Source organism: Dysidea avara, chromosome 5 (assembly GCF_963678975.1).
Source record: "Dysidea avara chromosome 5, odDysAvar1.4, whole genome shotgun sequence".
Lineage (NCBI taxonomy): Eukaryota > Metazoa > Porifera > Demospongiae > Dictyoceratida > Dysideidae > Dysidea > Dysidea avara.
The window spans coordinates 20314378-20340229 of NC_089276.1; the positions used below are offsets into that span (position 1 = coordinate 20314378).

At 36.3% G+C, this 25852-nt stretch overlaps 1 protein-coding gene across 1 annotated transcript; it reads right to left on the bottom strand.

Moving 5' to 3' along the window:
• Positions 1–4049: 4049 nt before the first annotated feature.
• On the bottom strand, positions 4050–24977 carry LOC136255090 (sacsin-like). The gene is made up of 5 exons (XM_066047809.1): positions 24892–24977; positions 24670–24764; positions 20567–20825; positions 11879–17535; positions 4050–11305 (listed from the first exon to the last, which is right to left on the bottom strand). The coding sequence occupies exons 1-5, from the start codon at positions 24902–24904 to the stop codon at positions 4262–4264; spliced, it is 13068 nt and encodes a 4355-aa protein (XP_065903881.1). The 5' UTR covers positions 24905–24977; the 3' UTR covers positions 4050–4261.
• Positions 24978–25852: the final 875 nt, after the last annotated feature.

Consider the following 25852-nt stretch of genomic DNA (forward strand, 5'->3'; position numbering starts at 1 on the left):
ATGGCCAAAAGATTTACCAAAATTTGGCTTGTTTGTAGTACTACTTTGCTTGCTAAAAATCTAAAATTAATATCTGAGCTCTATTTATGGTTCAAGGAAATTTACACCACTTTTTCCTATGGAGAAGCCATGCATGTACACAACCTGATCTGAAATGTGTGGCATAACTTTTTCCAGTTTACAGACCTAACCTGACATTTAATAATTTAAACAGCTTCAAATCATGGCCTCTAGTTCAATAGCCTATGGCCAGCTGTGGAGCTTGTCTTTTTTTCTTCTTTTCTTTAAATTACTGTATGTATTAGAGATATTCAAGCCCATACTTTTGTATATTCGTTTTTATACAAGTTGAATGTGATGGTTCTTTTATAGACTACCTTGATTACTTGTTTGTTGGCCGATGGAAAATTTTTGAAAAGTTGATGTGTCCTCATTTTGTCAGTGTCAATGAATTAAATGTTGATGAAAATCATCTTTTGAAGGTGCTAATAGCGATTTAATGAATTACTATTTATTCTGTTCATCAATTTTTTCTCAAACGTTCCTGTCTTATTGTATAATTCTGAATTCTTTACAACCACCAAATGGCACTTCTATGAGCAAGACACACTATAGTGTGTTATGTGGCCAAGAAAGCTGGCATGTTACACTGCATGTATATTGACATAAAGAAAGAAAATACAATTTTCATGCCTGCAGAGCTCCATGACCATTCTCCAAGACACACCATTTTTGCACTATAGCTGTCTGCCAGATAGGGTAGCAATTTTTTCTCCAGCCATTTGAAAAAATGAATAGCCTAAGTTTTCCTTGGGGGGCTATAGGGGCCTAGGTTACTGTTTTTGAACACTTTACAAACCTTGTTATAAATTACAAACATGCAATTAGATTACCTTGAAATTTGTTACAGGTAAAGAGCATACATATAATTTACAGGTAAATTTATGTACTAAGTTTGCAAGGAATCTGATAAGTGCTATGAACGTTTATTCGCATAAAAAAAAAGATTGAAATTCTGTCATGGCTGTAGGGGTAAATTGCTAATGGGAACAACTTGAAATTTGGTGTGTACATAGCCATTGTAGCAGTGCCTTGTGATGGTTAGAAAAAAAGAAAAAGAAGTAACAGCTACGGAGTTATACAAAGCAAAAGCAAAATCATGGGTGAGATACCCTAATAGAACAGTCACCACAGGGTATAAAATGGATGAAAGAATGTTGAAAAACACTTACCAGTGTTTGAACGAGGGACCTCTATACTCAACACCTAATTCCTTAACTACTGAGTCACTGCTGTCACACCTGAAAAATCTATATACTTAATAGCAAAAGTTTATAATTTCATAGATCTACCAATGGATATTCAAAAAAAAACAATACAACTATATATGACCTCTGTCTTGACTAATTATCATTAATATATACACACATATATATATTTATATTGTGTCTTTTGTCTTATATTGTGTCTTTAAATATATAAGAAGAAAAGTAGATAAAATAAACCCTAAAGCTGTATTTTTTACCCTGTGGTGACTGTTCTATTAGGGTATCTCTTCCCATGATCTTGTTTTTGTTTTGTATAACTCCGTAGCTGTTACTTCTTTTTCTTTTTTATAACCATCACAAGGCACTGCTACAATGGCTATGTACACACCAAATTTCAAGTTGTTCCGATTAGCAATTTACCCCTATAGCCATGACAGAATTTCAATCTTTTTTAATGCGAATAAACGTTCATAGCACTTATCAGATTCCTTGCAAACTTAGTACATAAATTTACCTGTAAATTATATGCTCTTTACCTGTAACAAAATTCAAGGTAATCTAATTGCATGTTTGTAATTTATAACAAGGTTTGCACCAGCTATAGGGCCATATAGAGTACAAAAAAAAATGAAATCTGAACAGCTAAGCTGTGAAAGAAGGGTGCAGCCTTTAATATAGCTTGGATGCATGTGAAAAAAAGATGATCAAAGGTTGCAATGATGTTAATGCCAAAGCCTGTCTGTTTCTGTACTGATAATGTATGGGAAAACTGATTTTAAATTTATTCTTACTTGCATACCCAGTATGACAGCAAATCCAGATCTTTTGTTCTCTGAGAATGTTTATTGGTAGGCCTGTGTCAAATATGCCACATAATAATAATGAAGTGTAATAGGCTGGAGTGCTTTGTCAGCATAATAGGTGGATATTTCAAGCTACTGAACGTAAGATCAATACTCCTTAAAAATAAAATAGAGCAGTCAGTGGAAACTGCAAACCACAATGGGCACTCCTTGCTGAGGAGCGAATGGCTATTCCACTGGTATGTTCTATAAAGTGCTGATATGTATATATATGTACATGTAATACCATGTAACACTTGATTAACATCCTCAGCTAACAAACTTGTTTACTTAGTTCAACCAGTTCCCTGAATTTGTTCTTTTGCTAATATGAGATGAAAACTATTGAAATATGGCTATAAGTACCTAGAGGCATAGGCAAATGCAGTGGATACACCTGATGGTAATTACAGTTGTAGAAAATGGGTGAACATTACCAACAGAAAATGATATGAATTTACAAAACATATCTTTGCAAAAACAAGGTTTATTTGCAAAATGACTGAAGTACTCTTACAGATCAGACACACCGCACTTAAAATATCATACTGTAGAGCAGTCATGAAGAAGGAGAAACTAATGTGTATGTGTGCATGTGTGTGTTATTTCAGCTTTACAGTGATCAGTATTGAAGGTGCTGTTACTGCAACTTGTGCTGCAGCCTTTGAACTACCTAACCTAATAAACACATGTTAGAGACTTTAAGACAACTTTAAACCAGCTAATATAGCAAAACAGAAGATGGGCCAAAGAAAGGAAAAAATTGTGGTCAATACTATTGCTCTCACTTTACTACAAATAGCTAGTATACGTAAAGATTAAACTTTGCAGACTATATGCTATTTAATTTATAGTACCTCGCTAGTACTGAAGACAAGAAATAATACAAACAGAGTATTCTAAACATACAAGCTTCTTAAGCTGGAGTGAGTGTTGTCAGTGATGGCATAAAAGTCACATGTACTTTATACTTAGAAACTGTGCAGTTGCTTTGTGAAATGTCTGACTGTCATACTCCAGTAATAAATAACAGTCACATGAAATAGCTACCTGACTGCTCTAATTCAATCATTGGCTGTCTCACTATATGATCACAGGCTATTATACAGTACAGTATTATGTTAATGTTATGTTCAGCCACCTATTGTGCTTAAAATTATGAAACCAATGGAATTTTTGGTTCAAAAACTAAAGGAAATTTTCTTGAACTTTTGGTTTTATTACCAGGACTAACTTAAAAGGTTTCAGACAAGGCAAACCTGACAGTGTATTCTAAAAGGCAAACACAACTGCCAATTATCACAATTAATTTTATTGAAGTTGCTTATGTCTGCAAGTGAAATCATAAAAAATCTTCATCTATTAAAAATATTTTCACTGCTTGAAGTATCTTAGTTTACTACAGTGGTATATCCCCAGTATATGGAACAGTTAATTGTTTGTTATTTTAGTAGTTTTTCAGTAAACCCACATTCACTGAGGTTTACTGAGAGTTTAAAACTTAGTAAAATAATTATGTTCCATATACTTAAGTTTACTGACACTTTACTATCAGTATAACTACAGTAAGGCATCTTAACAAATTAGTAAACTAAGAACCTTCAAGCAGTGTTTATTCTTTATAAGCTGTCAACAATACAAAATAAAACTCCTACAAACTCCTGTACACTGATGGTACTATAACTAAACTAAAACTCCTGCAAACAGGAGGTACTAGAACTAAAACACCTGTAATTACTGAGGGTATTAGTCTAAGAACTAAAGTAACTTAAACTTCTAACTAATCTTTGCGTTCCTGATAATAATATATACCTATCGGTGGCGCATGTCATCAATCACTTCATGCTAAAGTAATGTATAACACATCTGTATTAATTTTTTTTAAACACTAAAACAAATAATAAATGTTTGGCAAAAATTCTATAGTGGAATGGCTTGTTTGATAAACATGTTCAGTGGCTCACTTTATGCGTACTGTAAAATACAGGTATTTCCAAAAATCTTGAAAATGCAATACAATTTAATTGTCAATAAAATCAAATTTAAATTTCTACCAAAATATGCACAAACTGTGTACTACAATGTTCACTGTGCAAATGTATGCCCTTTAAATAGTGTTTGCAAAGTGCAAATTGTGCAGTTAACTTATGTTCAATCGTCACCATCTTCTACCACTTTTTTCATTGCTTCATAAATCCTAGTAGTGGCATCAAAAGCTTGTGTGGCTGTGTTTATCACATATTTTTCTCCAGGAGCTGTTGGAGGAGGATGATAGGAGGGAAATCTGGGGTGATAATAGAAATTCTCCAAGAAGATGGCATCATTGACATCTATCTCACATCCCATCTGTATGAGTGCATGTGCTGGAGACACAACATTGTGATTCTTGAGAGTAGACTCTCCTATTCCACACTTAGCATACATACCAGCCTTAAGAGACTTTTCAGCAACTTCATGACACATGAAACAAGTGGATGCACATGTCTTTTCATCAGTTTGAGATGAAGCCAATGTTGCTGCCCCAACATCAATTTGGCAAGAAGCCATTAAAACCTTTAGAGCCGTATAGTCATACTCAGCTTGCTTTATCCATCTTATAGCTTCTTCATGGTTGGTTTGTGGTTTAGGTGTGTGCCATCCAATGGTCGTTCCCCCACCTGATGCTCCTTTGGCTCTATCTTTTGATTTGTACTTTTTATGTGAAGAAGCTGTTTGGTTCCATAGGTTGAACCATCCATTCCATCCAAAATTAAATGAGCCTGGTTCTCTAAATGGATGTTCTGCATCAAGTGAATCTTCAGGGTATCCCTTTTCCATTCTCTCCATCTCTTGCAGTAAATATTGAAATTCAGCTGTAGCATTTGGGTTGCCAAGATTCTTATCAGGGTGATATTGTAGATACAACCGCTTCAATGCCTTTCGCTTTTGCTCAACAGGTAAAGACCAAGCAGCTTTTACTGCATCTCGTATTGTCTTTCTGCCACCTGCCTGTCTGGCTTGTTTAACTTGTCTGGTACTGGTAGAGTTATGTAATTCCAGTTCAATAGCTTCAGAAACTTGTGGTACTGATTCTTTTATGTCAGACACAGATTTGTAGAGTTGCAAGAGTGATACTTCTATTGGTTCACTCCCTACTGTTATCAAGTACTTTCTTAATAACGATTGCCCTACACTTCCTTTTTCATAAGGAGCTTCATAGTCAAAGCAGTGCAATACTTGAGCATAGACAATGCTTCCACTTACAATTTCATAACCTACCCATTCTTCTGGCAGGTAGTAATTGAAAATGTTTTGATCTAATCTATGATGCCAGCAATCTAGTATAACTTTGCCTAACACTGGATCTGGATTCTCTAAATCTTGTTCTATGCTTTCAAATCCTGGGAGTGAATTTTGTATGATCTCTGCAACCTTAAAAACAGAACCACAACTTATTATTTCACAGACAAAGAAAGTTAACTCTGGCACATCATCATCGTCATCAGAAACTTCAAAACATTTTGTGGACTTTAATTTTAACATTGAGCATAAACTTCTGGACAATTTGGAGAAAACTTTTGATCGATAATTATTAGATGAGTTCTTCAAACTTAAAATGTATTTGCTTTCACAATGCCGAAGAAAAAAATCTTGGCTAACTGTATCCTGTAGTGGAAAAATTTGACTGTTCACACTTAAAAATGAGTTAACTTGTATTTCTTCCAAGTATTGCACTTCAAGATTACTTTGGAAATTAGTCAATAGTTTTGTCACTATCTGTGGTGGCTCACGAGTGTTTTTACAAAAACAGGCATAACTTTCAATTGCTACTCTAAAATTATTACAGCGAAGTATCTGTTCAATGGTAGTCACGCAAGTATAAGCAGTTAGCACTGGAGTAGCATTGATCATTTGATGTTGCAGTATGGATCGCAAACTCTTTAATCCAACTTCTGGGGGTAAAAGACGAAGAAGTTCCTTTGGACTCCAATACTTAGTTACAAATAAATTTGGTAATGGATTAAGGTATGCTAGGCCAGTTGGAAGTACAGGAGGTGCACCACTAACATCACGTACAACAAGGCTTGAACAATCTGTTAAAATGTCCTGATCATTTAGAAGATATAGTGGCTGCAAGTTAAGATTTTGTTTGTCTTCTGTATTCCTTAACAACATTGTTAGATCAACTGTGGCTTGTACTATGGCACACTTGATATCTTGGTCAACCCTACTTTCCTCACACAGGTGCTTGGCTAACTTGAAGACTAGGTGCATGTGGGAATAATCAAGAGACATTTTAACCCCAATTCTAGAAAGTAATAGAAAATGTGGTTGAAGTTGGTCTATCAATGGATGAAGAAATGGATAATAAGGGGTCAGTTGTGTTGGAGTGGTAAAAAGTACTTGGCATGGTGCTACTAGAACATATCCTTTTTCAGGTAGTCTAACTGGTAAAAAATTCAAGTTCTCTACTTGTGATTTAAGCCATTGGCAAGTGTCATCATATGATTGTGCAACTTTAAGGTTATCAGCAATACACTTCACTGCTTCTACTATAACCTCAGGAAGGACATAGCTGGATTTAGAAAAAGTTTGCTTATTAAATCCAGAAACATCAGCAAAAGTGGTATTGGCAATATTTCTTAGATTTTGAATCACATTAGGTATAGATGGCATTACTGAAATTCCTAATGCCTTCATTCGCGCTACTGTTATTTTATTATATGGCCTACTTACAGGCAAGCAAACTAGTGGTTTACAAGTCCACACAGAGTGTTTAAACTCTACTGGAGATGATCCTGCTAGTTTTGCAAGATGAACTGTCTCTTGCATATCTGTGATGTCACAGTCACCAAGCTGTTGTGTTTTAATGGCATTCAAATCTGGTATAACTTCAACAATCCCAATTGGTGTGTTTGATACCTCCCATAAAAATGCATCACTTAGGATGTGCTCATAACCATTAGAATCTTCTTGGAACAAACACTTTAACAGTATTTCTGATGAACTCAGAACATCTGATACTTTATTTAGTGTTGTAATATGTTGGCAATAGCTAAAAAACTCAGCAGTGGTTGGTACAGTTCTTAATCCAAAAAACTTTAAACATTCTTGAATGTCATCATTCTGTAATTCCTTAGGAAGAAAACGGTCTTCTTTGCAAAAGAATTTAAATATATCTTGAGTGTGATCATAGTAGAAACCAATGGTGTGCATATTTGAGGAATGTTCCCCCAAACACTGCAGTGACTTGAACTGATAAATAAAGTTCTCTGCTTGCCAGTAATTATCAGATTGCCCACATTCTGACTCAAACCTACAGCTTTTATACAAATTTTTTGCAATAAATTTAATGTGCTCCAATCTTATTGCTAACTTCATTGTGTTAAATTGACAAAAGATATACTTGCAATAAACATCATATAATGAAATTTCCTTTATACCTAATTCTTCAGCTTGATTACAAACGGTTTTCCAAGGACCATCAGGGTCCAGAAATGCCACTGATTCTGGAACATGATTTATCCATTCCTCAACACCTGCTCTACAAACATGTCTATTCCATATCCAAACTGGAGAAAAAGATGACAGCTGTACAAGTTCATCATTAATTGTTGTGAATATTGGTAAGTTCTTGATGTGAAAGACAGACTGGCAATTTACAAATGGTGAGAATGTAACCAGTCGAAATATATCAAATAATATTGCCAATTCTTCGTTAGTCAATTTCTTCAATGAACTGTAATGATCTCTGTTAGCCATGTACACACACTTTAAAACATCTGACGCATTTCCAATATTTGGTAATGTTATATTAGTATTAGTCAGTACAGATCCAAGGACACTACTGTTAACAAAATGTACATTTAATTTCCTTAAAAGGTCCTGAAGCTTAGTAAGACTCATTTTATATGGAAATGTGTTGATTTTCATAGGTAGTATCTCTGATTTAGAGGAATACAATATCACAGTGTTGTTAACACTGGCAGGAATAAGAGCAAAAGATGCCAATAGCTTGCCACGATAAGGTGCAAATACAGCATCTTCAGAAATGCATACAAGCACCTTTTCAACCTGTGAAACATTCATGTCTTGTAAAACAATCTGAGAAACACCACACAACGAAGGTGGTAAGTTGGCAGCAAATATTGAGTGGATAAAATCATAATATTTATCAACTTCACTAGATTGAAAAATATATGGACTATTATTGTATTGTTTCAAAAGTGTTTGGTGTAGAAAAGAACTGCTACTTTTTGGGAACAATTTCCAGTTGGCAGAGTTAACAATCTTCTTGCCATCAGAGAGTGCGTGTATATTTTCATCTGCTGTCATTACAAAACCAGCATTAAATATAGGACTGTCATCTACATTCTTTTCAAGTATTGCAATATCACTTAGAGCAACATGTAAGGTGCTTTTATTAGCTGATGATGCATTGCTTTTTGTGCCATGTATCGAGATATATTCAATCAAAGATAAAAAGCACTCCACCTTACCAAATTTTGACTTAGATACATGACATGGTAATTTTCTGTGGTTAAATATTTCATCTTGGAACCTGATGTAGTAGTTCATAACTGATTCTTCCGATACAACAGGAAGGATTATTCCTGCTGTTTGAAACTGATCACAAATATCAGATGGAGTATCTAAAAGGTTCATTCCTATGGCTTTAAGTGCACCACAAATATCAGAGTGATAAGAATCAAATGAATGAAAGTATCCTTCATTCAAAGCTTGTGGTAAATGCAGTTTATTCCATTTAATCGTGTACAGTTTTTCTCCATCTTTATGTGAATGTTCTAATAAGTTGTTTTCCACAAGTGTGGCTAGTATTGGTGGATTCATTTTGCTAAGTAGTTTATAAACATTGCTAGCCAAACTTCTCCATGGTTCAGAAATAGAGTCTACAATAGAAGGAAAAAATTTATAGTAATTTTTCAAAAATTGCAATGACTTTTGTTTATTGCATGGGCGACCATCTGGTGCAATTATGTGTATCAGAAAGTTAGCATATGAAACAGAAATTGCTTCAAGTAAATGTTTATTCCAAGCAGCCTTTTTGTCATTATCTGTTATATCATCACTGCTACTAACCCAAAGAGTCCTGCGATCTGAATGAAGTACAAATTGACCATGAATGTGAACTGGAAGTTTTGTACTACCAGATAATGGTAAAAAGCAAAATGATTTTCCATTAAATTGTTTGTCATCAATACGGGTAGCAATTCCATGTCTAGGATGAATTTCTATATCTGATTCAGGAATCATCCATTCAAAAGAGGAATTGTCAATGTTCCCTTCACCAAGTTGAATTAACCACTTTTCTTCCTCATTAGTTCGTTTGTTAGATAACTTCATGTTGTAAAAAACCAACTTAGCATTACCAGATTGCTTTATTACTTTCTCACTCCATTTATTACTCTCAATGTGCTTGCAAAGAGAAACAGAATGTGGATCCTCCCATGTAAATACTTCTACAGGTTTTGCTTCATCTATTACATATAATCTAACGTCACGAACGTGATGCACAAATAACAACGCTTCTTTCATTTGTGCAACCCAATTTTCTAAGTCTTTTTCAAGAACTTGCAAATTGTAATATCCATCATTTGCCACAATAGCTGAGTTTTCAGCATCCTTCTTTGTAAGTCTTAAAGGCAAACGAAAAAGTGAGCCTACCCTCATTTCTACTGGAAATTCATCAAGGTCATTTCTAAGGTACGATGATTTCATATCTGGAAACCTTGCCCACAGTTTTTCTAAGCCCTTGTACATCCTACCTGGTTTCATTCTTTTACGGGCAATGTACCGATAGTGAGGGTCCATTATACAAAGCTGGTCATTGGTAATAAATGAAGGACAATCTGTAAAATGATACACCACATTAAATCCAATACCATATTGACCAATCTTATCAGGATCATCTCTTTTGTTGCCAAGACCAATTTTCTGGATACCAACGAGATCTTCATCACTAAATGGTGAATCGTTCCAAAAAAGTAAAGCAGGTCCTTGCAGTGCTTTCCATTCTTCTGATATCACTGTTAGGTTACTATGCTCGCGCTTATCTAAAATAAAGTACAACTTTGTAGCATTAGCGTCATCTGCATTCTGAATAAGTTCTTTTAAAAATGTAACGTCTCTAGGGTATAGCCTCAAAAGTTCATTTAATCTTCGCGGCAATTCTTCTACTTGTCCAAACTCTTCTATTTCATCACTGGTGATGTCAAGATCATCTAACAAGATGCTTCTCACTGGCTCCACACCAAGATGGATGGCTGTATCCCTTTCAACACATCCACTGCAATACAAATACCCTTCATCAACAGGACACCATGGAGCATCATTGTATTTCAGCTCTTTAACATTTCTGAGAACAAATTTAATGTCAGGTAAGAAGATATCTGTGCCACTAGGTAAGTCACAATTACCAAGATATTGCAGACTTTGCTTTACCACAGCCTGGCACTTAAAAGATAACTGACTGTTGCCATAATCACTTTTCATGTCACTCAAAGCAGCCAGCATCACATTTGTGGGAAAGATATCTTTAATCCCTAATTGCTCCATCAAAGGTCTAAACTTTTTTAGTGCATCAGGAAGTCTATACAGATAAGGGCCATCTGCATTCCAGTTAAAAGAAACACATTCAGGCAAAAGAAATCTATTTTCCTTCCAAATACAGCATTTGTCTTTTAGAGACAATAATTCATTCAACAAAACTTCATCATCACTATTAGTGCTAAACTTTCTGGCTAAATACTGATAAACGGTGTTGGTGATTTTTTCTGTGACACTCAGTAGATCTTTGCCTAAATTATCAGAATTTTGAAACCATTGCAGTAAGTCTTTAAAATGATTGACAACCCAAGTAATCTCAATTTCTTGCTTAATTCCCAGTAGTTTAAGTACCTTATTTGACAGATTACGAGATTGATATGGTAAGAATTGTGTATCAAGAATAGCTACTTGTGATCCACATGCATACACTGCATTAACACTGGTCACATCTTGTGATACTTTTATCAGCTCTGGACCAGATAAGAGACTTGCTACTGCATCACCTTTCCAAGAAATGGGATAATTATTTGGCTTTTTCATAACTGGAAGAAAACAAATTTTTTGCAGTTCTTGTTCAGTCTGTCCATCAGGCATTTCAGTACTAGAATTGTCCTTAATGCAGTCCATTAACCCTTTATTACCGAATGGCTAATATATTGCCAAAAAATGCGTGTTACGGGTGCCCTTTATAAATGGACCCATAACTCTTTCGTCCTAAGGGCTATGAAGTTGAAATAACCACCAATTTGCTGAGTAGGTCCAGGCGTTTCTAATAAAGTTTAACGCAAAGCGATAAGAACAAGTATGGGGAACTATCAATACTTATAAACACACAAACACGCATCAAAAATAGTTGTACCTGTTTAAATTTCGATAACTTTCGCTCTGAGCATCATGGTGTGTTCTACTAAGAATAAAACTACTCCTCACGTGATAAGGATTCTAAAAATATACAGTATGATGTAACTGGGGGTTATAACAAGATGGCGGCATCCATCTTTCGCTGCTATGGCGAAGAATAACAATGCGCCTTTCTTCACTTCAAAGCGCGTGAGTTATGTGTTTTGTTGTAAGATTTTTAGATGTTTGGGTAGAAGGGAAAGATGGCTTTCATATGGTATATAGCGTTCCGTGTTAATTAATGGGTGGGGTCCTCACGTATTGCGCAAAGATCACACAAGCCATAAAATTTCATTTCCTGAGGTTTTTCTGCGGTTTTACGAAATAACTTCGGTAGGAATGGGTTAAGATGACAAGCCGATTCAAAGCTTCTTTGCTATTTTGATAATACCAAGTCTGTACACACTTTGCTCGACTGATTATCAGTTCCCATGATAAAGACTTCATCAGATCAAGGTTACTAAGAGCTGTCATAATAAGACTGTTACTATTCAGAAATGCTTCATCTGGGAACACACCATCTTCAGGTGAAAACAGTTTAGTTACATTTGAAGCAGGATTCAAAATTTCATGTGGACACTTGAAGTTTTTCCCATCAGGACTACATGGTATACACTTAGTGTGTTTCATTAAGTCTGGCATTGCTTTATTGTATCTGTTGTTGGCATAGACTATCAGAGATGCTACAATTATTTTAGTTTTCTCCTGTACCGAAACTTTTAACAGTGTTTCATCATTGTAAAAGTATTTGATAAACTGTTCTTCATCCAGGATATGTGATTTGAAGTCATCATACTTTTCAAGTTTATCCCACAGTATTTTAGGAAGCTTAACTACTGGGAGCTTCAACACAGTAGCCACATGGTACACTGATGATTGTAAATCATTGTCAAAACCGAGTGCCAATATACTGTCAGATACAAATTTACACTCACAAAATTTTTGCCAACTGTTAGTGATCAAAGAAAAGAACAAAGAATGCTGGCTTGATAATATGGTTTTATAAAACTTCTCTAAAAAACACATCCATGGATTTACCTCCCTAAGAGAGACAGGCCAGAGGCTGTGAAATGCATATTCAATAAGGAATCCATTTTGTTGCATTTTCTGTAAGTGAAGCAACATAATTATATAAGCTTGCACCACAACAGACTCCATTAACAGCTTGTTCCAGTTTGTTTCCTTTGTTACAGCACTGTCTGTATCAGCTTTCCATATTCCACGACGGTTGGTCATGACTGCAAAATTACTACTAACATGAACTGGTAGTCCAGTCTCAATGTTGAGTGGTAGATAACAGAAACACTCTCCTGTAATAGGAGCCACACAAAATGTCATTAAACAATCACTTGTTAGTTTAACTGATACTGATGCAGCACATTGAGTTTGTTGTAACTGCTGAGTCTTGTTAGCAATCACCCACTTTTCTTCCATGCAATCATTAGATAACGACATACTGGTACATGATATATCACACATCATTATATTATTATTGTCTAAAAGTCCTTGCTTATTTGCCACTATTTCAAAATGCTTTACAAAACTGCCTTTCTGATGTTGATGAAATGATATCTTCTTAACATTGTTCAAAAACATTAACAACTTAGAGCTATTGTTTTTCACTTGCTTAATCATGTTTAATATCATAGTTTCTGTGTAAACATTGTCACTAACCTCACTACCCTTTAAACGTAGTGGAAACCGGAACAATGTTCCTTGAAATGGTGCTTTAGGATCGAATCCACATACTCCTGCATATGGTGCTAATTGACTAGACTTTTTTAAAAGTCGATGTTTGTTGAAATTTATTTTAATTCCTGGATTAAGTTCACTTTTAATCTCTTTATGCAGACACTGAAGTGTGGGATCAAACACAACTAGGTGTTCTCCACTTACAAATGAGGGAACATCTGTTATGTGATAAACAGAGCAAAATCCAACTCCAAATTTTCCGATCTTCAGTGGTTTGTTTGCCTTGGTCTCCCCAGCTATTTTTCTTATGTTCTCAAAATCTTCTTCATTAAATTCAGCATTGTTGTAGACCAACAGTGCAGGACCATAACTGTTAGCCATTCCAGGAAAGAAGAGATGGCTACTATCATGTTCCCTTGTGTCATAATATATTGCTACTTCTGTAGCTCCTGCATCATCAGCATTTTGTAACAACTCTTGAATCACACTAGTGTCTTTATACTCCCTCAGTATTCTGTTAAGACGAATAGTGAGTGGTTCAGACTGACCAGCTTGTTCAAAAAAAAATTCTTCAGAATTAGCAACCATTGTGTTGAGTGGTTTCAGTTGTAATTTACAACACATGTCATAACTCATAGAAGGATGGACTAAGAAATAATCTTCTAAAATATCACTAAGATCATCACTATTGTCACCAATCCAATTTAAGTCAATGTCTAAAACTGCAACTTTCCTAGCAGGCTTTAGAGTGAGCTTACTTTTATCACCTATAATGCTAACTGGTACAAACAATTTGTTGTATATTCTCTCTAGTTCATTTTCAGTAAAATTACATAGCCATTTTAAAATCTTGTTTACAACTTCAAATTGCTGTTGAAGACTGATGTTACGGTTTGGATTAGAAGAGATTGTTTTCAATACCAACAAAATATCAGAAACTGTGATCATATCTTTCACACCAATAAAACAAAACAATGCCCTATACTGCTGAAGATCACTGGGTAAGATATACCAGTAAGGCTCTAGTTTACCTACAGTCATACATTTCTCATCAAAAGAACAAGCCACTACACTAGGTAGTACAAACTTGTTATCACTGACTTGTACTACTTCTGACTGCCTTAGTTGTTGCCAGTACTGACTACTGACATTACTCTGTACTGCTCTCTGAAGATAAGCGTACAACAGGGTTAAAATGGATTTAAACTTTGCAATTTTAGTTTCTGTCTTGTGAGTAATCAAATCCAGCAATTGCAGAATCATTGCATCTACTGGTACAGTTTGTGGAATGTTTAATGATACTATCAACTTTACTGACAGTGTCCCCTCATACTGAAGAATCTTCATCTGTGAACCTATCAAGTTAGGAAGTTCCTTATGTTCTTCTGGTGAACTGCTGGCATGTAAACTTTGAGCAGACACAAACTGACTACCACTAGAACCTTTCCAACCAAGACATTTTGGATAACCTTTAGGTGGTGTTGTAATAACAGGAAACCATTGTAGAGAACGAAGGGTTTGATCTAGTGGACGATTATTATAGTACTCATTTAGCAACCTGTTACCAATGGGAGAAGAGAGAAATGCTAGAAGTTTATTAGCTCGTTTTACTTTAGCTTGTGTGTCAGTTTGATTGCAAATAATATCAGTAACTCTGATGACATCTGTTGGACTTAGTGTATTACAATCCTTCATACCAAGCTGTTTTAAAACAGGGAAGTGAGTAGTTGAAAATGGAGCAATAGGAAATACATTTTGACCTTCAAACAATTCCTTCACCACACAATCCATAAAATCATACACTTCACATGGTGAGAATAAGTCACTATTTTGACTAGTTGGTAAATACTTCAATGACCTCAGTTTACTTACTAAAGCCTGACCTCCTGATGTATTGGTCAAACTGTAATACTCAGTGGGGTCTAATAGTGTTGATGTCACCTTCAAAATGTGATCTCTACTTAGTTGTTTATTTTCAATTGTCAACAAGATCACATGAACAATTAGCTGCAGTTTTGTAGGAACCCAACAAGTTCCAGGTAGCCTAGCCTGCAGGTTTGTGACAATGTCTCGTTCACATGTAATAATCAGTGGACTAGGCAGAAGGCAAAATGTGTATTTGCTAATGATGTCTGGTTCTGTGACTAACATTGCAGCATTGTTCCCTCCAACACAACTTTTAGCATTCTGTAAAGATGTTAAATTATTTGTTTGCAAAGTAGTGAAAATGATCAAATTTGTTGCAACTAAAATTTGCCCGGCATTCAAAGAAATGCAAATAGAATAGTGGAACAAGAAATATTTTAATGCTTTAGCTTCTTCTTGTGAAAACACAACATTCTGATAGCTTATTTGTGCAGCAACACTCAACACAGCACTCTGGGACAGTTGAGGTACGTAACTGCTGAGTTCAGAATGATAAAGAAATGGGAAGTCATCTGAACAAGTTAAATGACATCCTAACTTTTCTGCACCACTAACTAACCCTGAATAAAACAAACTTGCACTCTTGTTGTATACAAAAGTGTGGGTATAATCTTTGCGTGTCAATGCTACAACTTTGAAGCCATAGTCATTTCTTCCACCACAAACAGGGACCAATGGAATATTAATGAAATATGATAGGCTATACACTGCTACCCAACTCCAAAATGTTTTCAACCAATTCTCATTATAGAAACCACCAGCAGATCCATAACAACACCATCCATTTTGGAATGGCGAAGTTTGCTTAAGTAACACAGCAACACTTTCAGGTGTCAAGATCTGAAGTTGTGTACACCTACTGTTAGCTACTTCTATTAGTTTATGATGTAAACTGACATCATTACCTTCTACATTGACCAAGGTTGAATTGTTGTTAGCTAACAACTCTGTGTCCAAAAACTGCTTATCACAAACATGCATTTTAACTCCTGATTGGTTAGTACCAAATGCTACAAAAGTGTTAACAACTGTAGGAAGTAGGATTAAGCTATCAAGATTACTATAATCCTCGTCTTCCAAGCAATAGTGTAGCAGCTGGAATTTGTCTGCTTTGCTTAGGTTTAAGTAGCTCTGAGAAATACCAATAATAGCCTGTCTTACTACAGATGGGGTAACAGTGGTAAATGGGTAAGAGCTTCCATGAATAAACTTCACAGCATCCCAAACATTATCAGGCAGCACCACTACTGTTTTACCACACTTGATGAGTACATCAATAACAACTTTAGGAAACTGGCTACTGTTCACCTGTGGTACTACACACACTGATGAGTCTAGCCCTACCCACCTACCATTCTCTGACCAAAAATATTGACCTTTTAACAAAAGTGGCAACAATGGCTTCAAAATAATTTTCCAGCTTGTGTTATTGATAACAGATGCATGTGGCCAAAAAGAATAAAATGCCTCTGGCTTACATTTACCTTTCAAAAGATTGAGGCATTCTGCGTAACAAGATGGCAGCATCTTTAGCAGCAAATTGTGTTCATTCCACAATGCTCCATCATCATTCTTCATATCAGAAGCTATCCACTTCAAATGCCGACGATCCTTGTTTAACCCAAAGGTACCATGAACACAAACTGGTAATGGTGGATTAACCTCTTTACTGTCTGGAAGTGGCAGAAAGCAAAACAATCGGCTGGGGCATTGCAATTTGAGGGGTACTGCAAACCCAATCCAAGGAAGACTAGACACCTTACTTGAAGCTTCTATAACCTCATTGTCCCTAGAGCCTACCCAGTGCATAATTATCCACTTGCAATCTGATTGTGTTCCTAACCGAACATCATGTACAGTAACTGTTACTTCAAACTGTAGATGAGGTAATGGTGAAATTGAACTAGAATGGTACTTCTGTACTTCATTTAAAAAGGCATACTTTAATTTTCTCCTTTGATCTTCGGCAGCTTTGTCAGCTTCAACGCTGAAAATTTTGGTTACCAGACTGTGTTCATTAATTGTAAACACTTCAATTTTGTCTACATACTTTAAAAACAATAGTAATATTGCAGCATCATCTTTAAGAGCCTTTAAAAGTACTTCAAGCTTTGGTATAGAATACAACTCATTAGAAAGACCAGAGGGCTCACTTCTGAGTGGAAATCGTATCAGTGTTCCATTATACAGCTGGTTTGTTTTCACGCTACAGTGGTCTGCAAACATGAATGGTGACAATGAATCACTACATTGCACTTTATGGTTGATAAGCTTGTATTTATGACCAGATTCATCTTCCCATACTTTTTTTTGCGGATCCATGAAACACAACCATTTTCCACTGATTATTGCTGGAATATCTGCAAATTTATTTCACATTATTAACCAAATAGTTATTATATTACTGTTTTTTTTTGTGACTGGATCTGCAAGAATCCCACATGTTAACGTGAGCCTAATTTTACAGTGTGTGAAAATCTACCGTAATTTTTGAGCGCTTGTTTTGCAATGAAGGAAGGTGCTAAGGGCAACAACCTTGGTAGAATCATGATCTCTGAAGCAAGAGAGTTGAAAATCTTTGAATTGCCTTTCCCAAGGAGATGAAAAACATTAGCATTAGTCTGCCCCGAGTGGTTCACTATCACTTTTGTCTCATGTTTCGCCTTTGCCCTAGTTATAGAAGGACCTGGAAGACAGAAATTACCCAACAATGGATTCACATGTTCATGGAGAACCTGATGGTGTAAATTGTGTCTTGGTAGAAGACTGCACTTGTAAGTTGACAGTTCTATTAAGTGCTAATAGTTATTTTCCGTATTATTACTGTACAAATCGATTTTTCTGTTGATACCACTTTGCAGCACCAAAGTTTCTTGGCTTCTACTGAAACTTCAAGTGACCACTATCTAGATGTAATAAAATGGAATTTGGAATTTGAAAAATGTGGGGTTCTTGCATATCCAGTTGCACTTGTGTGTGCGTGCGTGCGTGCGTGCGTGCGTGCGTGCGTGCGTGCGTGCGTGCGTGCGTGTGTGTGATACTTAATGTACATGCATGTGTGGTGTGGCATGTATACGTACATATATTTACTACAAGTATGCATGGATCTGCAAACAAAGATAACTTATATACAATATTTAGATATCAAACAGTACTGTAGTACTGTTTAAGTAGGGATCGCATCAAAAATGATGTGTGTCGCCAAAAATGCTGCCTTTAAAAATCCATCTGATTCGATGAAAACCACCTTTATGGAATAACACTAATCCAAAAATCCATCTTACTCGATGAAAACCACGAATAACACTAATCCGTCCAACATGAAATACTGTACTAAAAATAAGAACACACTTTCAGACGGCCGGATATAGAATTTGTAAAAAATCGCCGAAACTCAAAATTTGGTCTGCCTCACTCACTCACTCACTCACTCACTCACTCACTCACTCACTCACTCACTCACTCACTCACTCACTCACTCACTCACTCACTCACTCACTCACTCACTCACTCACTCACTCACTCACTCACTCACTCACTCACTCACTCACTCACTCACTCACTCACTCACTCACTCACTCACTCACTCACTGACCACAGTCGCATGCCTAGAGACCAAACAAAGCAGTGCATGGCCACCATTTTGCGCCACCATAACAAAATCACTGGTGGGATGTGCCTTTTGGGGTTCCGACAAGTGTGCTCTGTCTGTGCCTTGTCTTTCCTTTTATCTTAAATCAGGTTGGTTGTCTTCTTCAAGCTACCATATCAAGGCATTCCATATCAACACTTTCCCTGAGCAGAATAGTCTATTTAGATGTTTCAGAAGGTGCTTACGCAGCTGAAAGTGGTACTGGATACCCAGTCATAAACTAAACGTAGTCTAGTGTTGTACATGATACTTTAAGGCTGCTGATACAGCAACTAAGTTGTCACTTTTGACTTTTGCCAACGCCTGGACTACGATTAACAAACAGATTTGTTATAGACAAAGACAGTTTGTTCCTTCGAACACAATGAGTCAGCCACTTGCCGGACGAGATCTGGGTGTGATTGGCTACTAAATACTTGAGTGGATGACAAGAAGATTTTATTACTTCATCCTGGTACTTGAGACAAAAAGGGGCCTGTTCGTTCGAACAACTTCCAGCCCTGGTGAATAGAATGACCATCCTTCAGACTAAAGGCCTACTCTGATTCTATACTAGCTACTCGTACTGAGACAGGTCATATATCTGAGCGCCACTACTACTATGATCAGAGGTAAGTTATGCATGGTACTACGGGCTTATGCACTTCTAATTTTGGCACATGCTGTAGATCTAAAAGGTCTTATAATAAAGATGTTGAAAAGAGCAGGGAGGCTGCTGCTGTAAGATCTAAAAGGTCTTATGATAAGGATGATGAAAAGAGAGGGAGGCCACTGCAGTATAAGATCTAAAAAGGTATACGATAAGGATGTCGAGACTAGCAGACAATTTAAGAAATACAAGTGTCGAAATATAATTGTAGTGTTCTATTGAGATCACCAAATGATGCTACTGTTCATATGTATGTCACTGCTGTTAATGAATCTCTTATGAAGAGCAAATTACAAATGAATGTCTTGTTGCAAAGTTCAATCATGTTCATAATGTACGTAAACTAAAAATTCATCATCGATACTCAAATCTATGCCATGATCAAGGTCCTGTTAGTTATAAACAGTATACAATAAAGTTTAATATCTTTCATGGATTAGTTCACTTATAGCTATAGCAAACTATATAGCTGAGTTAAAAAAAAACTCAACACACTAGTATATCAAAAAATTAAAAATGAAGCAGGGATCTATGCTACAAAAATCACTGAAACAAGGATTGTTAAGCTACAATTGTGACATCAAATCACAATCAAACAATACAACCACTGATCCCTATTGTGGTGAGGTGCCAACATCTATATCAAATCTTCATTATGGCACCTCACCAGAGAAGGGATCAGTGGTTGTACTGTTTGATTGTGATTTGATGTCACAATTGTGTAGCTTAATAATCCTTGTTTCAGTGGTTTTGTAGCACAGATCCCTACTTCATTTTTAAATTCAAAATTTTTGATATACTAGTGAAGCAATTAGATTAATTAAACTACCAGGTTGCAACAACTCATAAATTTCCAATGCACATATCTTCTAGACTGTAAGGATGTACTGATCACTGAGCAATAATATTAATGAAACCATTATGAATGGCCTTTGGCCTATTATGCTCAAACTTTTACCTGTTATGCTTAAAAGCTCAAAAACATGGTAAATTGCCATTGACCTAAAATCTACTATGTACATGTACGTATGTTGGCAAATAATATTCAGAAGATCACAGTATATCTAGTAGATGAGCATACAAATCATACCTGTGATGTGAAAAACTGAGTTGAATCCAATTCCAAACTTTCCAACTTTTAATGGATCAGAACGTTTGTTACTTCGTTTCAGTTTCTGTATATTAGTCCAGTCTTCATCAGTAAATACTGCATTATTGTATGCCAACAATGCTGGTCCCTGGAACTTTGCCAGTGAAGGATGTAGCAGGTTGTGTTGGCCATGCGATCTCTCATCAATGAAAAACTTCACCTCTGAAGCCATTGCATCATCAGCATTTTGTAATATTTCCTATTCATATACACAACAAGTTATTAAAAAAATTAAATAAAGTAGGGATTGATACAATACACATGCTACAAAAAGTAAGGAAACAAGCTTACAGCTGAAATTAAAAAGTAAGGAAACAAGTCAAACAAGATTAGATGGCTACTTGCTAACATGAGACACATTTTAATGCCTACGTTTGGCTAGCATCTTGAAATGAGACTAGCTACATCAAATTAGCCTAAAGTAGGGATTAAAATGCATCTTGTTTTAGCAAGTAGTCATCTAACTTGTTTCCTTACTTTTTGCTGCACGGATCATTCTCATTTAAGCTGTAAGCATGTTTCCTTACTTTTTATAGCATGTGTATTGTATCGATCACTACTTTCTTTTATTTTTTAATAACTAGTTTGTTAACATTATGTCTAGATAGCTAGCTAGCTATATTGTATACAATCACAACATTTCACTGAATTTTAACACTGAAATAGAGTTCATGGCCTCCTAACTCTTCTTGATATTTTGCAGGGCTGGTCAGGCAAAGTAATGGCTAGAGTCAGGTCACCACTAAATAGGATTACTACTAAAGTTGTATGCAAAACTAAGCATACATGCTTTTTAGGGGCCTGGATTTCCCCCATCTGGCACAAAATTCAAATAGCCACTATGAGATTGCATCTGAGAGTGTTTCAAGACAGAAATCAGTGGTTTATTTAATGACTGTTCTATTAGAGTATTTATTGCCTGTCTGTTCTATTAGAGTATATCGATCGGTACTTTTTAATCAGCAAAATCTGCTATGGCCACTACTATAGTGGCCGTATAGTACCTTGTTTTTCCTTTAGTTTTTCCACTCAGCTATCTTCTCTTTGTTTTCCATGTAGTGCTTTTGGTTGTAGCTTTTTCCACCGTTCCATTCAAAGGCATGATTACCTCACCAAAAACTAAACTGGTAAGACCATAAAGCAACTAGAGATAGCGACTCCTTGACTACTGTGCCTGTTCATACTTAGGGCTTCCAATGTAAAAATTCAATATCTTCAAAATAATTTGCTAACTGCTGTTACATGTTGGACTAACTCTCACTTGAATACAGCCGTAGTAGTGATAAATTCCATTGCCTTCTTGAGGTAGAAATCGATCAAAATATCTGTAAAATCCAAGATTGCGAGCTGTAACTCTTAATAGTTTATTGCAGTACTGGAGTCCAACCTTATTCTGTGAGTAAACCTTCACCTAAAAGCATTGGTAGTTTGATTGGTGAGGTAGGATTCCTGTCACTGCATCATTTGGGCACAATTATGGACTCCAAAAACAGGTTGTCATCTATGGATATCAAACGAATGATAGCCCAAACTTCCTCCCACCACAGTAGTAGTTGTCCATCGACAAAGAAGTCACATACAAAGTATGGTTAAGTTTGAACATCTCGAACCATCTGGGTGAGCACGATATAGGGCAAAATTAGCCGGAAATCACACCTTGACTTAGCTAAAGTGTATGCTAGCAACACAGTTCTCTGCCTGCAGACAGAAGGATTCATGACCATTGTTTGGAGTAAGCTATAACTGTGAGGGAAAGCTTTCCTGACAGCATTATTAATGCTAATGTAAACCAGTATAGCTATTCTGTATGTAATTATATGCTATTATCCTTAGCTTCTCCCTTACAGCAATAGATCAGATGTTCTTGGAGTCAGTAGCTATATTGATTTGTACAGAGGAGTAACTGAGTAGCTTGAAGCTGTCACAAGATCCACAATAGCCTTTTCATAATCATGGGATATTTTATAGCATCATCAATCGACAATTGTTGAGCGACGAGCATGCACTAATCATAGTCCATTTCATTTTGTTTCCTTTTGTGATTCTTCACTCATTCATAATCAATTTTTATTTTATTAACAAGTTGCAACTGACATAACATGTCCACTAAACTGCTTCAAAATAGATATCTCGGTGTAAAACAACTGTATGACCCATAACATACAACTAAATTAAGCTCGCGTGATTTCTGCCATTTAAACACTTGATGTCTCGTGCAGTACTACGACAAAAAATAGTGAGGTTATCGTCACTGCAAATCAGTTACAAAAGCACTTAGCCTATTCAATCAGGCGCATGTGACTAGGCTTGGGTGTGATCAGTAATGATACACTGGCAGGCAGGCAGGCAGGCAGGCAGGCAGGCAGGCAGGCAGGCAGGCAGGCAGGCAGGCAGGCAGGCAGGCAGGCAGGCAGGCAGGCAGGCAGGCAGGCAGGCAGGCAGGCAGGCAGGCAGGCAGGCAGGCAGGCAGGCAGGCAGGCAGGCAGGCAGGCAGGCAGGCAGGCAGGCAGGCAGGCAGGCAGGCAGGCAGACAGGCAGGCAGGCAGGCAGGCAGATGAAGTACAGGTGAATTTCAAAAACTTTAAAATTCACTGTACATTGAAACAGCCATGGTACAGCATCATTACAGCTGTACTAATGCATTCGAGGTGGTTTTTTCTGGAAAAAGATATTGCAAGACTGTTTTTTTAAGTGCAAAAATTTATGAAGACGTATGATTTCTATTGGTCCCTACTTATTAAGTACTACTGTACTTATGAACTACGTATACTTAATGATGTAGGATATCACACAATACAGTTGCACAGATATTAGGGGTAATGAAAGTTTGTATTTTTCTAGCTAAATATATTGCCCTAATGGCAGAGATCAAGTCCAAAAATTCCTGCAGGGTGATCCCAATTCCTTCCAACAAGTTTTTGTAAAAGAATCTTTAGCTGAATTTTTGATGACTGACTAGCTGACTGACTAATGCCTCCAGCCAAACATAACTCAAATATGATTAAAGCTACAGGCTTGATTTCTTCGCTGTTTTCAGTCTGAGATATGCTGCTTTGCCAACCACAGGAACTACAGTGTACGAATCATGGACTTACTGTTGTCCTCATTTGTGTTCTGCTTCTTTCTTCACTACCATATATATAGGTGGTTGATTTGTGGGAAGTGCATTATGGCTTCTACGGTATTGAATCACTAGAATTATCCATAATTTCTGCATTAATAATAACTGTAGAGGTGCTTCTCATGAAGTTCTTTGTTTGTAGTGCTTTATAATGAGTAGAAAATACCTGAAAAAACCAAGTGGAATGGCCACCACGCTTCTAAGTAATAAATAATTCGTTTTGTGTATAATTTCATTCCATCAAGACACACACAGTAGTGTGTTGAAACCAGTGTATTATTGACAGGAAGAACAAATGCAATTTTCACACAAACATAGCTCCATGCTACCATTATGAAATGAGCTACGGAAATCCCCCCCACCTTCAGTAGGTCATATTCTAAATTTCAGTGCAATCACTCCAAGCATTCCCGAGATATAAGCCTTCAAATATTGCCTTAATTTTTTCTTATTTTCTATTTTTTCGCACACGTGCAAACAATGCATAAAACACAAATGCATTTTCCAATTGTGTGCAAGAGACAATTATTAGTACCACTCTTCAGAGATATGCATAGTTATTAACAATTATTCATAAAAATATTTTGTCACACCTACAGGGTAAACAGAAGCTGAAAATTGGTATGTGGATAGGTTTACTATCAAACCTTTTGTCGTTTGCAAAAGATCAAGGTAAAGGCCATGAAGATACAGTGCAACAACCAACAATGTCTAACAATTAGTTTTAAAAACAATTACCATGCCTACCAGGCAAATAGCTTATTAAAGGAATGAGCCAAAAACTGGTATACTATATATGTAGGAGGATTAAACATCATAGTAAAGCCTTTCAGTGGTTCAGGAGTATCAGATTTAAAACATTGTAAACTTCAGTTACTTTAGCAAGTGTGTAATCAAGATACTATGAATTGATGTAACTTACTTTAAAAATCTGACCATCAGGATACTCCTCAAGAATTTCTCTTATTTCATCTTTAAGTGGTACTTGTTCTTGTCCAAAGCTACCACCTTCATCTTCTAATTTGATTGTAAAAAAAGATCTTAATATAACAGGTGTTAAGTATTAGATTATCATACAAAACGTTTTGTGCAAAATGCACTTTACATGTTCATATACAGTATGTGCTTAATAATATAAACTTACCTGGTTCTTCCATTTGTATCTTTGTTGATACACTCTGTAAACAACATTGGAAAGTAATAAACAATTTTCTAACAATTCATGTCAACAAATATCTATACAAAAACAGCTAAGCTGTGAAAAAAGAGTGCAGCCTCCAAAAAAGCCAGGTGAAAAAAAAAAGTGAAATCAAAGGTGGCAGCCAAGAAATAACTGTGAAGGTAGGTTAATGGCAAAAGTTTTAATAACAACAATTCAGGTGAATTTGTGTTGCCTTCTCTGAGTTTCACTAGGATTCAGCACCAAATTCACTTGAATTGTAGTTATTAAAATGTTTGCCATTAACCTACCATCACAGTCATTTCTTGGCTGCCACCTTTGATTTCACATCTTTTTTCACCTGGACTTTTTGGGGGATGCACTCCTTTTTCACAACTTGGCTGTTTTAAAACCAGGCACACGCCCACAGCTGGCCGAAGGGCGCGCGCCTGGTTTACTGAAATTGTTTTCATAAAAGTGTGTGTGTGTGTTGTGTGTGTACCTATCTTCGCACCCACGTTAGCAAAATCGTTAAATAATGGTAAAAGCAGCTTTATGTAAGAAGTAAAAGTGAAATGAAGTCTGTATTAAACTTCTGTACAGGTGAACTTTGCTCTGAACTGGTTTCTTTTCGGTGGACTGAAATACGGGTGTAGCGATGTTCCTCAGACTTTGTAAACTACCTTCCCTTTGAGGTTTTCAGTCATTTAACAGCTGAAAAACAATGGTGCAGGCCTCGTACACTACCAGGAATAGCCTATCGCTTCGAGTTGAAAGGGGGCGTATCCCTTACGTACGTGAACAGAAATGAAGAGCAGTTTTGAGGCTTTGTCGAGAGAATTTGTGGGAAAAACACGATAGTCAAACTATAAAATAGTTTAGACTGTTTGTTTAACAAGTGCTTCATTAGCAGTGCATAACAACGTAATTGAACGAATTAAAAAAA

What these genes read in the sequence shown, in the direction of transcription:
- LOC136255090 (XM_066047809.1), bottom strand. An exon ending in CTCAGTTTTTCACATCACAG is followed by an intron (nt 17,536 to 20,566) that starts GTATGATTTGTA and finishes ATAAATTTGCAG; the next exon opens with ATATTCCAGCAATAATCAGT. An exon ending in ATTCCTACCGAAGTTATTTC is followed by an intron (nt 11,306 to 11,878) that starts GTAAAACCGCAG and finishes GCAATATATTAG; the next exon opens with CCATTCGGTAATAAAGGGTT.